Here is a 13,139-nt window from a genome sequence, read left to right on the forward strand (position 1 = left end):
TATATATATTATATATAATTTGAAATGAACATCCTCCTATTGTAAAATTTTAAAATAGTTATTCCTCATCTATACATTATTTTAAAATTTTACATTATTATTTATTTTATAATAATAACATAATTTCTCGCATAATTAAATATAACGAACCTATTAATACTAATCTATTTTTGAGAATAAGTATTTCACAAACCAATTATAACCTTAAGCTATTCGCACGCAATTTCTTTAACCGTAAATAGACAATTTAAAATACTTACCATTAATGAGGTTAACAAAATTAATCCTATTTGGAGAAATAATTGTAAAGGACAATTCGCTTCATGTATGATTTGAGAAGATTTAATATTAATATATTGATCCACTCAAGTCTTGATACATTCAAACATACATGTTCACCAAAGACCAAAAAAAAAAAAGTTACCCTCATGCGCCGGCTCAGGTGGCAAGGGTGGACCCAGACATGCCTGTGACCCAGGTAGGCGTCCCGAGTTCGATTCCTGCCTCGCTAAGCAAATCTTGATTTACCTCACTACAGGGTAGACCTGGCAAAATGGATAAAAATCTGTTAATCCGAACCGTATCCGACCCGTTCTAACTGACTCATGATCATCCGTTTGTTAAATGAGTCGAATATGAGTTTTCATTTTCATATTCGCCCCTTTAGCGGGTCAGGTCGGGTTTATCCGGCGAATATCTGCCAACCCGCTTAAATATTAACTCATAAAAGTAGCCCACTGCCCCTAAGGCCTAAGCTAGCCGGTCCAGCGGCTCCACGCTCCAGCCCACTGAGGCACTACCCAAAACTCAAAGGCCCAATGCCCCGGCTCAAGCACCCACAGCCCACATGCGTGCCCCTCTTGAGTCTTAGCCCCTCGGCCCTCCTAGGCTCCCACAGTCCCACTCCTAGAGTCCTAGACTCCCAGCCCCAGGCTCCCAATCTCCCAGCCCCCACCCAGGTCAGCCCTATTCGCGATTCGCCCATTCGAGCCCTAGCCACAGACACAGAGACTCAATCACTTAGATAAGGAGAAGTGGGGAAGTGGAAACCAGTCGGCACCACACAAGACCCTTCTTCTTCGACCCTTCGAAGCCCTCTGCCCTCGGCCCTCGACCCTCCGAGTCTTTGACCTTTCGCAAATGTGAGTTTCTTCGATCCTTCGAACCATTCTTTGGATATGCAATCGCCATAGCAGGTGCCAGGAGCTTTGAGCTTCGAACCAACAGGAGCTTCGAACCAGTAGGTGCGAGGAGCTTTGAACCAGCAGGAGGGGGCTTTAGAACTCAGAACTTAGAAGGTAGTCTGGTTACTGGTAGTCCCTCCGAGCCCCACTCTAGTTTATGCCTTCCAGGCTTCCACTGTTCCACAGTCCACACTTCCACTGTCACTGTGTATTGTATTTTTATTTTATTTTTCTACTTTTCTTCCTTATGCATCCATGAGCCATGCTTCTATTTTTATTTAATTTTAAATATATTAAATATTGATTCCTTGCAAATTGTTTAAAGAATTGGTATTTGCTAATATAGAGATTAACAGATTAACTTAATATTTTATATTTAATTCTTCACTGGTAAAACATAATTACTTAAGTAATGATTTATAAAACAGTTAATGCAATTTATAAACGTTATATACTTATTTTTGAATGATTGACCATGTACAAACACACACATGTATGATGCATGTACACATTCTTTTGACAACTTTTGTTCATTGGAGAAGAGCCAATGGCATTATTACTCAAACTCAAAGAATAAAGAGATAAAATCTTTTAATTGTAACAATATCTTAGTGGATCTCTAACTCAGGCTTGCCACAGCAAGTGTTTATGTTTTCCCCTAAATATGCATGGATGTTTCCCGTTGTGGGCATATTTGGTACTGCAATCCAGTCATTGAAAAAAGTTAAAGGACCATTCAGTTGTGAAAAATAATTTTTATTTTTTCAAAGAATTACAAAAGATTACATACCTTGCTTTGTAGTTTTCTAGTATTTGTGCAGAAAAGTTGGAAAACAATAATAGAAGAAATCCTTTTCTAGCTTTCTTGAAAATAAAAACTCATTTTTGTAAAACATAGACACTTACAGGAAATACAATTTGACATTGCAAAACATTACTAAATATACTGTCGTGTAAATTGATAAGAGTTGGATGGAATGAAAAATGTAAATGAACAGAATGACAAAACTGAGTAATAAATATGATTTCATGTCGCTTGATTTCATTATATTCTTATGTACTAAACATGCAGTAAACCATAACATGCATGCATGACAATGACAATGGGGGTAAAGATGAGAATAAAAATGAGAAGAATACAATATTTTAGGTTGTGCAAGTAAATGTTTTCTATAATTTTTGTCTTATTTTATTCTATTTTTAAGATTAGATATTTCGGGAACCAAACTTTGATTTGCAAGGATAGTGTTGAGAGCATGGATTTTGGAACATGGAATTGAATTTGTGTGGATTTTTGAAATAAATTCAACACAATTTTGTATTATGGTTTGTTCAAAGTAACGCATATCCAAATCTATGTCCTAAAAATCCATGCTCTTCCTATGCATGGTTAGTGTCTATTGCTCAAACAATCATAATATAAAAATTGTATTGTTCATAGAAAACGTGTTATTGTCATAAAAAAAAATTAACAATATAATATATATATATATATATATATATATATATATATATATATATAGATATAGCCCTATAAAAATAAGGTTCTCTTAATGCATCTATCAACCTTGAGATTATTACTAAAGTCTTAGCTAATAGGTTGAGTGCAATTCTTTGATAATGGAGTCCTTAGTAAAAGCATTAATTCCTCCTTTATAGCCTTGGTACCGAAGAAATTTAATTCTATTTAATTCCTCCTTTATAGAAAAACAGACCAATGTTCAAGTTAGTGGAGGCTAGTGAAAATATGAATTTTTAACTCTAAGCCAATATTTCTAGCAACTACATTATTTGTCATGTTAAATACTTTGACATTTCTGCATTGCTATTGTTGTAGGCCTTTGTCATTTTAAATACTTTGACATCTCTGCATTGTTATTGTTGTAGGCCTGCATAGTAGCATTGTTTTTGTTTCAAGATGAATTTAATCCTTCGCTGGGCAATGTAAACATTTAATCCCATTTCATAATTTTTTGCAATGCATTACAAGGATTTGGGAAAAAAAATTGTTGACTTAACTGGAGTTTTCAATCCTATTTTGATGATAACAAAATGAAGGATGCTTTAACATATGATGTTAAGTGATGTGTTTTAGGTAAAAGAACTCTCAAGGTTGATAAGTTGAAGCTCAATGTTAATCTAGTGAAAGCACCTCAGAATATTGAAGGCAAGGAATAACAAATGAAGAAGCTTAAAGGCAAGCAAACCCAAAGTCAAAAGTAAACCTCAAAAGGTTGAAGGAGGCTGAAGGATTTAAGAAGACCATAATTAGAAGAAATGTTGTAAGTACTTCAAAACCAAATGTCATTTAGATATGTGAAGCTCTTATAAAATCAAAAGAAACTAAGAAACACTTTGTTTTAAAGAGCTTAAAACATGTTTTTGAAATTAAAGTAACAAAGACCTTAACGGAAGGAAAGTGTTCAAAATAAAAAGTGAGTTTCTGATAAGCAGTGCACCTGACAGATGACTGTCTATCTATGGACAGATGACTGGCAAGTTAAAGGGTTTAATAAAAGTATTCTGGGTTTAAATTTTAATTATGACAGATGACTGCCATATCATGGCAGATGACTGCCACGTGGAGCATATTTTAGATCTCAAAGGGAAGCTTCTTGTTAAAATTTTGAATTTCAAAATTTAATCAACAATTTAATGTTTTTTTCAAAGTTTACCTAATTTGATATGGACAACATCTTTCAAAATTTTGAATTTCAAAATTTAGTCAACAATTTTAATGTTTTTTCAAAGTTTACCTAATTTGATGTGAATGTTGATCTTTCAAAATTTTGAAATTCAAAATTTAGTCAACAAATTAAATGTTTTTTCAAAGTTTACCTAATTTGATGTGGAAGTTGATCTTTTAAGTTGCCTATAAATACCTCTTTGGGTAATGAAAAAACACAATACTTGAAAACACAAGAAAAGAGAGAAATTAGACAAAATTTGAAATTCATCTTGTGCTGAAATTCTTCTGAAGTTCTTCTTTGCTCACATCTTTTGCTGGAGAGGAATTCTACAATTCTGGTAGATTGAAAATATCAAAGTTTGGTTCCAGGTTACAATTCCATTTCTCTTTTAAACGAACCATTGGTGACTTCTAAAAACTTTAGAGCTTTATATATTCTATTTTGCTTTGGTTTTTTGAAGTACAATTTACATTTCAATTTGTACAACCTACTCTAAATTTTGGGAGTATTTTTTGTACGCAGAATTTATATTATATTCTTGTAGATTGTGACGATTCCAGGTTTGCTGGATCGTTGGCTAGGCGAGGGATTATCGCTTAGAGAGGTGCTGCTCTCTAGCCTTCTGAAGGAGTGTATAAAGGTATTGTTCCACCCGGTAAAGGAACAGGTTTAGTGAATCCTTTGGTGGTTTTGCCAAAGGCGAGGACGTAGGCTGTGTTGAAGCCGAACCTCTTAAAATCCTGTGTCTCACTCTCTTTTTCCCTTACTCTTTATTTTCAGCATATTTATATTGCGTGGATGGTTTAAATTTGAAATCATATACACTACGTTTATTTGGAAATCAAACAAACTTAAAGTTAATTTTGATTTGGGTTGCGGAAACCGAAAGGGAGTACGTTGGTTAAACCATACTTTGCAGAAACCATACGGGAGTACGTTACTTGGTTAAAACACCTAAAGAAAATTAACTAAGAGTTTATTTGAATTCTGAATTTTGGGAAGAGTGTGGATATGTGGTTGTAAATCATATAAAAGAAGAAAATTTATTTTAACAAGCATATCATTCAACTACAAGGCTTGATGCATATTTATAAGGCATACACAAACAAACAACCATCCTAATTTCTTACTACTGTATATCTTAATTTTGGTTTGGTTGTTTGCCTTCAAATTGTGTTTGGTTAGTTTGGATAGTGTGGTTAATTGAAAGGTTGATTGGTGATTTAGTTGTTTAAGTGCTTGTGTTGTTGATTCTATAAAAGAAACCAAGTTATTGTTTGACAAATTAAACAAACAAGTAAAAGAATTAGATAAACAATAAAAGAAGTTAAGTATTCTTAAAAGGAATTAAAAAGAAAGTTTTTAAATTCCCAATTCACCCCCCTCTTGGGAAGCTATCCTAATTTCAAAAATGTCTCAGTCAATAGCAAATTCAATTGATCAAAATGATGAAATGAGTGAAGAAGAAGTTCAATTGCCAGATTCATCAAACATAGAACCTACAAAAGAAACAACTCCACAGGTAAAAAGAGCTAGGAAAAAAACATCTAGTATTTGGATAGATTTTGAGTTGATTGAAAGGGGAGATAAACAATATGCCCAATGTAAGTATTGTCCTAAGAAATATTTCTACCATAGTAAGAACTCTAGGACATCAAACTTACATTGTCATATGAAAAAATGCATGGGAAAGAAAAATAATGATCTGAAACAAATGCTAATGAGTCAAGGTGATGGAAAGTTGTCTTTGCATACACGAAAAATTGATTAAGTTGTACAACATAGGAAGTTGGCAATGGCAATTGTGAGACACAATTTGCCCTTTTCTTTTTTTGAGTATGAAGGAATTCATGAATGGGCTTTAGAATTAAATCCAGAGACAAAATTTGTGATAAGAAATACTGCAAAAGCTGATGTTATGAGGGTTTTTTTTTTTAAGGAAAAAGAGCACATTCATGAGCTTTTATTGAATAATTCTAGTAGAATTTCTCTTACTTCGGACTTATGGACTTCGTTAAATACTGATGGCTATTTATGTTTAACTGCACATTTTGTGGATAAAAATTGGAAGCTTCAGAAGAAAGTATTGAGTTTTTCAAGCATGCCTCCTCCACACACTGGTCTAGCACTTAGTAACAAAGTCATGGACTTATTGGTGAATTGAGGTATAGACAAGAAGCTATTTTCCCTAACATTGGACAATGCTACATCCAATGACTGTTTTGTAGAGTTTTTGAAGTCTAATTTGAACTTGAAAAATGCTTTGGTAAGGGAAGGAAAATTTTTTCATGTTCGTTGTTGCACTCATATATTGAATCTCATTGTCCAAGATGGCCTAAAATTATCTCATTTCGCTGTGGACAAAATACGAGATTATGTCAAATATGTGAAGCATTCACAATATTGAAAGTTTAGATTTCATGAATGTTGTGAAAAGGTGAGAGTGCCACATGTGAGAGGATTTCGCCAAGATTGTCCTACTAGGTGGAATTCTACTTATATGATGCTTGAAAGTGCTTTATATTATAGAGATGCTATTTGCCAATTCAGGTTTAGTGAGGAGAATTTCAAGTTTTGCCCAAACGATGATGAATGGAAGGAAATTGAGAAAATTGCTAGTTTCATGAAGGTTTTTTATAACTTGACAAATCTTTTTTCTGGGACATCTTATCCAACTGCAAATTTGTACTTTCAAGGAGTATGGAAGGTACAAGTAACTTTACTTAATGCAGCAATGGGTGATGATATCTTTTTAAGGAATGTGGCTACTCAAATGCAAGGGAAATTTGACAAATACTGGTCAGATTATAGTAAAATTTTGGCAATGGCTGTTATTTTGGATCCTCGTTTCAAAATACAATTTGTATTTTTTTGTTTAAAAGAAGTGCAACCAATGTCTTGGAAAGATCGAGTAAACGACATCCAGCGTGAGATGCATTCACTTTTTTATGAGTATGTGAAGTACCACTCCCCTTCGACTTCTAATAAAATGCCTTCCTTTGAAGCAACTATTAGTCATGATCGTGGTCATATAATACTTATTGCAACATCAGTTGACGTGACACTAAAAGTAAGATTTTTTTTAAGTACAAATTTTATTTACTTTTATTATACATCTATAGAATTTTTATATTTTTATTGTTATATACTTGTTTTTAGGGTTTTAAAACTTTTGCTAAGGAAGATGAAGAAGCTCCAATGTCAGAACTAGAAATGTTTTTTAGAGAGAGGATGGTAGATTGTGATAAAGAATTGGATATTTTGGACTTTTGGAGGAGTCATGAATATAGATATCCGATTCTTTCTCGAATGGCAAGAGATATCTTATTAATTCAAATATCAACTGTTGCATCGGAATCAGCATTTAGTATTGGAGGAAAAGTGATAAATATGTCACGTAGTTCTCTTACGCCTGATAATACTGAAACTATCATTTTAACTCGTGATTGGATGTATAGTCGAGGAGGTATGCTTATTTAATTATATTTCTATGTTATTGTAAATACTATGTATTATGCAATATTTATTTATATTTTAAAATTTGAATGCAGTTGAAGATTTTGTAGATAAGGAAGAACTTACTGAAGATATTGCTCAAGCTGAAAGAGTAAGTCATACCTCATCTAGTGTATCATCTTGCTCTATTTGACCTTATTTGAATATTACTACACTAGCACAGGTTGTGCAGCTAGTGCTTCTATTTATCTTTGAAAATTATGTAGTCAATAAATTATTGTTTATTTGTTGTTTTAACTTGTAGTGTTGTATAAATTATTTGTAATTTTTTTTTTCCGGTTTAATAACTTGTAACTTTTGAGATGTTAATTAATAAGTTCAATTTATGTTATTTGATTCATAACTTAAATTATATTTTGAATTCTTTCATGATAGGCACACGAGGAGAAGAAGATCAAAGCTTTGATGTCACAAATGAAAGCATTTCAATTAATTCAAGGCATTCAAATGATTTTGAAGTTATTTGTAAAGGATGGATTGAGATTTTTTTTAGTTTGTTGATAGTTTTATTTTGAGAGATTCACAAGATTTGAAAATAGTTATATTTAAAGAAACTCACATGCTGTAAGAACAATTATAATGTTTAGATTTTAGACTCACACGAGTCACACAGTTTGAGTTTTTATTTTGAATTGGATTGAGATTAATTTATTGCGTTTTATTACTTACAACTTTACTTGCATGAGTTAGAAGTTGTTAATTAGTATAAATAGTTGAATGATTGAAATAGTTACTAAAAAAGTTAATACACAAACTAATTGCAAGTGATAGTATACAATTTAAATTATTATGATAAAAATAAATTATTAATAAAATTATATTTGAGAATGGCGGATTGTCTGCCCATCCGCCATGAATTATCCGACCCGAAATCGCCTAATCTGCCACTTAAATGAGTCGAATATGGATTATAATTTTTTCACCCGATAATCCGCCTTATCCGCCACGGATAAACCGACCCGATCCGCTTTACTAGGTCTACTACAGGGTCTTGGGGTGGAAACTGTGGGGGCGTGAGATTAGTCTCTACGATGCATAAAAAAAAGTACAATTATCTAAAAACTGGTAACATATTTAATAAACTTAATTTCAAGTGAATTAAAAGTTAATATTTTATTCACTTAACCGACATTAAATACGGAACCTTTAAACACAAACTTTTCTTTTATCAAACTAAATGCGAATTTGCAGCATCATACACACGTATCATATTAAGGGAAAAAAAAAAAGGTCCTACGTTATCGAAAGGGCAATAACCTGAGGGAAAGGCGCCTCTATGCACCTTCTTCAACACCCGTGGGATTTATAAATCAAAACTTATCCCCGCATCAAAACTTAACCAAACCACAACCTGCAATTAATTCATTTTTCATTCATGTAATCATGGTTTCAGGCAGTGACATTGTCCATCTCCTTCCTCAGCGCATTAGCCCTCACCAAGCTCCCAATCGTATTAACTGCCAGCTTCAAGTCCTCCAATGGATTCCCCGGCACCACCTTCTTGTACAAATAGCTGTCGAAAGTCATCTTCTGCACATACTCGTCACCACACATCTCGACGAACGCCTCCCTTGCCGGATTCGACCTGTAAAACACTTTCTGCAATACGTCGAGCACCTTGTAGGTCGGCCAGTACGTCCTGTCCCACTTCTCCAGGTACCGCCGCAGATCACCCTCCACCACCATCCTCCGCCCCCTCTCCGACCCCTCCACCACCGCCTCCGCGCACATCCTCCCACTCTTTGCTGCGAAATATATCCCCTCCCCTGAACACTTTGTCACGTACCCCGCCGCGTCCCCCACCAGCGCCACCCTCCCCGCCACCCTCCGCGGCCGCGGGTGCTCTGGTATTGGGTGCGCCTCCACTCGGATAATTCTCCCCCCTTCTATCTTCTCCGCCGCCCGACGCCGCGTCGCCGTCTGAAATCTCTTTATGTCCCCCTTGTGCGTCACCGTACCGGTGCCCACCGCCACGTGATCGCTCTTCGGGAAAACCCACCCGTAGAAGTCCGGCGACACGTCGTCGCCGACGTACATCTCGGCGAGGTTCTCGTAGTACTTCATCTTATCGCCGGGAATCCGAATCCGTTCCTGGAATGCGATGGCGTAGTCATAATCGCCGGCGCCGATGCACTTCGCAACGCGCGAGTTCGCGCCGTCTGCGCCTATCACGGCGTCGACCTCCAATGTCCGTCGGTTGCCAGCGCCGCCGGTCTTCGCATCGTAGCCGGTGTAGTGGAGGACGTAGGGGCCGGTGGGGCCGGCGGGTATGTCCATCTTGAGGAAGAGGCCGTGGAGGACAGTGGCACCGGCGGCGGCGGCGCGGTCACGGAGGTAGGCGTCGAGGACTTCGCGGCGGAGCATGCCGATGTACTCGTGGGGCTTCAAGGTTTGGCCGATATCGACGGCGACGTTTGACGGCGAGATCATCTTCATCCTGGTGACCCTCCTATCAATAATGTCGAGCGGTAAATCAAACTCGCCCACCATGCAGAGAGGTATGGCGCCGCCACAGGGCTTGCAGTTGTCGAGCTTGCGCTCGAAAAGGAACGTCTCTATCCCACCTTTAGCTAGCGTCTCGGCGGCGGAGCCGCCAGCGGGGCCGCCGCCTACGACGGCGACTCTGAGGTTCCGGCCGGCCACCTTGGGACTGGATCTCCCGGCGACGACGCGGAGTCCCCGGCTGGTGGTGGATTTAACAGTGGGAACTGTTGTTAGAGAAGTGGTGTGGTGGTGGTGGTGATCCGGCGAGGCTTGGTGGAGGCCGACGAAGGTTTTGAGGGCTAGGGAGGCCATTTTAGGGGCCGGGGTGTGGGGGCGTTGCTCGGGGCTGAGCGAGTGTAGACTCCGGAGCTCAGTTTTATAATTTTATGGATATGGTTTGGGATATATGCTAGGTTATGGCCGTTGGATGGGGAAATTTGAGGACTGAGATTGTTCGAGGATAATGTGATGGATTTTTGAAGGGTGATATTATCGGATGGAAAGGTACAACTGTCCAGTGTACATTTAATGCGTGTTGGTTTGATTTTTGGAGCAGGTGGTGGCTGGCGTTGATCCACGTCGTCTCACTTCTGTTTCTATGAATGCATGCGAGAGTGCTCAGAGATGCTAGGTGGAGTTTTTTCCCAATTTATTAAATAATTTCCGAAATAAACCTAACATGAATCTCACTATTTAATTGGCTTTGGCTAAAACTGAATCAGGCAGCAAGGTTTACTGTATATTCTTAAAATGTCTCAAATGCAAACTCTTATATATTTATTGATTTATAATTATTTTTTTAAAAAATAATTATAAATCATTTATAATCTTTATATTCCAAAGCAAATTTCACTCTATGAATCAGTGTGATTTGTGATTTGCTACGCATCCAAAGTTGTCTTATTTGTGCATAGTAAATTTCATTACTTGATTCAGTAAGATTTGTTTAAATCTCATTGGATCAAGTAGGGATATTACGTCAAGATTATTTCGAGAATTATTTTTTAAAAAAAATATTATTTAATAATTTAAAAAAATAATAATAATAAATCCAAAAAAACTCTAAATGGAGGAGTATGTAGAAAACCGTTCATGATCTTTCTATTTTGTTATTAGCGAGCTCAACTTATATGGAAAGTATTCCATTTTTTAGGAGGCAATGGGTCCTAGTGATCTTCAAGGCTCCCCCAAAAATGTGCCAGGTGATAGGAGCCTTTGAGTTTAATTTTTTTGAATATGTTTGCTACAATTTTTTTTTTTTTAATATTTACAAACATAGAATTCACACATTGAATTTAAATTTATGTTTATTTAAATAAATAAAATATAAAATTATATTACATTTATTCCAAATTCATATAAATTCAAATTCAAAACTTTTAAAAGTTATACTCCCAATGATTATATTTATGAATTTCATGCTAATAATTTGAACTTCTCATTCTAGTTCTTTGTAGACCTAAAGTGTTTGTAACACAATCTTCAAGTGTTAATGATCGATTAATCTTGAGTACATTAAGATATTATGAATAAAACTGAAAATCAATCCAAATAAGGCGATTCAGTATATAGAAGTTCATTGTATGGACATTACTTTGCTGAAACGGCATAACCAAATACTTGGTGTTCATATCAAGTTTCAAAAGTTGTCTTTGGGAATATATCACTCATGGGTGAGTGATGATACTTATACTAGAAATCAATCTTAGAGTTTTTTTCTAGATCAATTAACTCACCAATAATCAATCCTAGACATGTTTATTCTTTGTAGTCATTTGATTCAACATATAATCCACAAAACTTGAGAGAACCATCTTACTTTTTTAGCAAATAAAAGAAGTGCACCCTAAGGTGAAGTATTAGGTCAAATGAAATTCAAGTCTAGCAACTTATATGACTATTTCCTCAGTGTAGTAATTAATTTTGTTGGAGCCGTACAATATGAAGTGATAGGTATCACTGTTGTACTCGAGTGAGCTTAATGTAAAACTCTATTTAACTAGATTGTGATTGTCAACACATTCCAAACACTCATTAGGATTACTATCTTTTAGAAAGTCTTAACAAATCTTTGCTCTAGGATAATCGAACAAGTCAAGTGATTGTCACTACAAAAAAGGTCTTTAGCGACGGTTTGAAACCATCATTAATAATAGAAAATTGTCACTAATACTTATTACTGACGACTTAGTGACGGTTTTAGATTGGTAACTAAAATTGCCGTGACAACTAACTATTAGTGACGGTCCAAAACTATCACTACTAATGTATTAGTGACAGTTTCATTCTGTCACTAAAAGTCTAAGACTGTCACTATAACTGTTACATTTTCTCGGCTGAAAATCGTCACTAAAGATATGCTATTTGTGACGGTTTTGAAACCGTCACTAAAAAGCCACTATTAGTGACAGTTTGGGAATTCGTTAAAAATAGTGTAACTTTTAGTTAAGGTCATAGAACCATCACTAAAAGTTTAAAATAATTAAAATTTTTTATAAATCACTCATTAATCCCTTTAAAAACCTATAATTAAATTCCTACACACATAAAATTGAACCAGAATTAATGAAAAATTCATAAATTGTTCATAAAACTTCATATATATATATATATATATATATATATATATATATATATATATATAACAAATTGTTTAGAAACATCATATATACATGATCTGTTTAGATAACAAAAAAAATAAATAAATCTGCATTTAACTCTAGTGCTTGGCATCGTCATCATCTTCTTGTGACAGCCCGCAAACCTTACAAAGTAATAATTAGACAAAAAATTAGCATGCAATATTTAAATATGTATGTACTATAAGTAAAAATGATTTGATTGTAAGAATGATCGGACATAGTTAAACAAAAAATGATATAATTTCAAATAGCTAAGTTTGATCAATCGGAATTGACTCCACTCATTGGCTACTTCGTATGCCCGACTTGGACACCGGAGTACTTAGATCAACTAAGTTTATTAGGTTTGTTTGCATTCTATTTTGTTTCTAAGTACATAAAAAGCTCTCAGGGAGAAGTTTTTGGGCAATGCCAACTCTAGCACATCCAGCTCAATGTCATGAATGTGTTGTGACTGACCACACTCAGTTTGGACATTGTATGCCTGACTTGGACACCTGAGTGCTTAAATCCATTAAGTTTACAATTTCATGGATGTGTCGGGACTTACCCCACTCGGTTTAGACCTCGTATGCCCAACTCGGAGATCCAAGTGTTTAAAATCAACTAAGTTTGCCTCTAAG

At 35.5% G+C, this 13,139-nt stretch overlaps 1 protein-coding gene across 1 annotated transcript; it reads right to left on the bottom strand.

Moving 5' to 3' along the window:
- Positions 1-8,477: 8,477 nt before the first annotated feature.
- LOC131146344 (geranylgeranyl diphosphate reductase, chloroplastic) lies at positions 8,478-10,366 on the bottom strand. The gene has a single exon (XM_058095907.1). It carries the CDS (start codon positions 10,184-10,186, stop codon positions 8,780-8,782), a length of 1,407 nt encoding a protein of 468 aa, XP_057951890.1. The 5' UTR covers positions 10,187-10,366; the 3' UTR covers positions 8,478-8,779.
- Between the last annotated feature and the right edge of the window lie 2,773 nt (positions 10,367-13,139).

The sequence above is a fragment of the Malania oleifera genome, chromosome 13 (genome assembly GCF_029873635.1).
Source record: "Malania oleifera isolate guangnan ecotype guangnan chromosome 13, ASM2987363v1, whole genome shotgun sequence".
In the NCBI taxonomy this organism is placed as follows: Eukaryota; Viridiplantae; Streptophyta; class Magnoliopsida; order Santalales; family Ximeniaceae; genus Malania; species Malania oleifera.

What these genes read in the sequence shown, in the direction of transcription:
- LOC131146344 (XM_058095907.1), bottom strand. Translation starts at nt 10,186, where the DNA reads ATGGCCTCCCTAGCCCTCAAAACCTTCGTCGGCCTCCACCAAGCCTCG.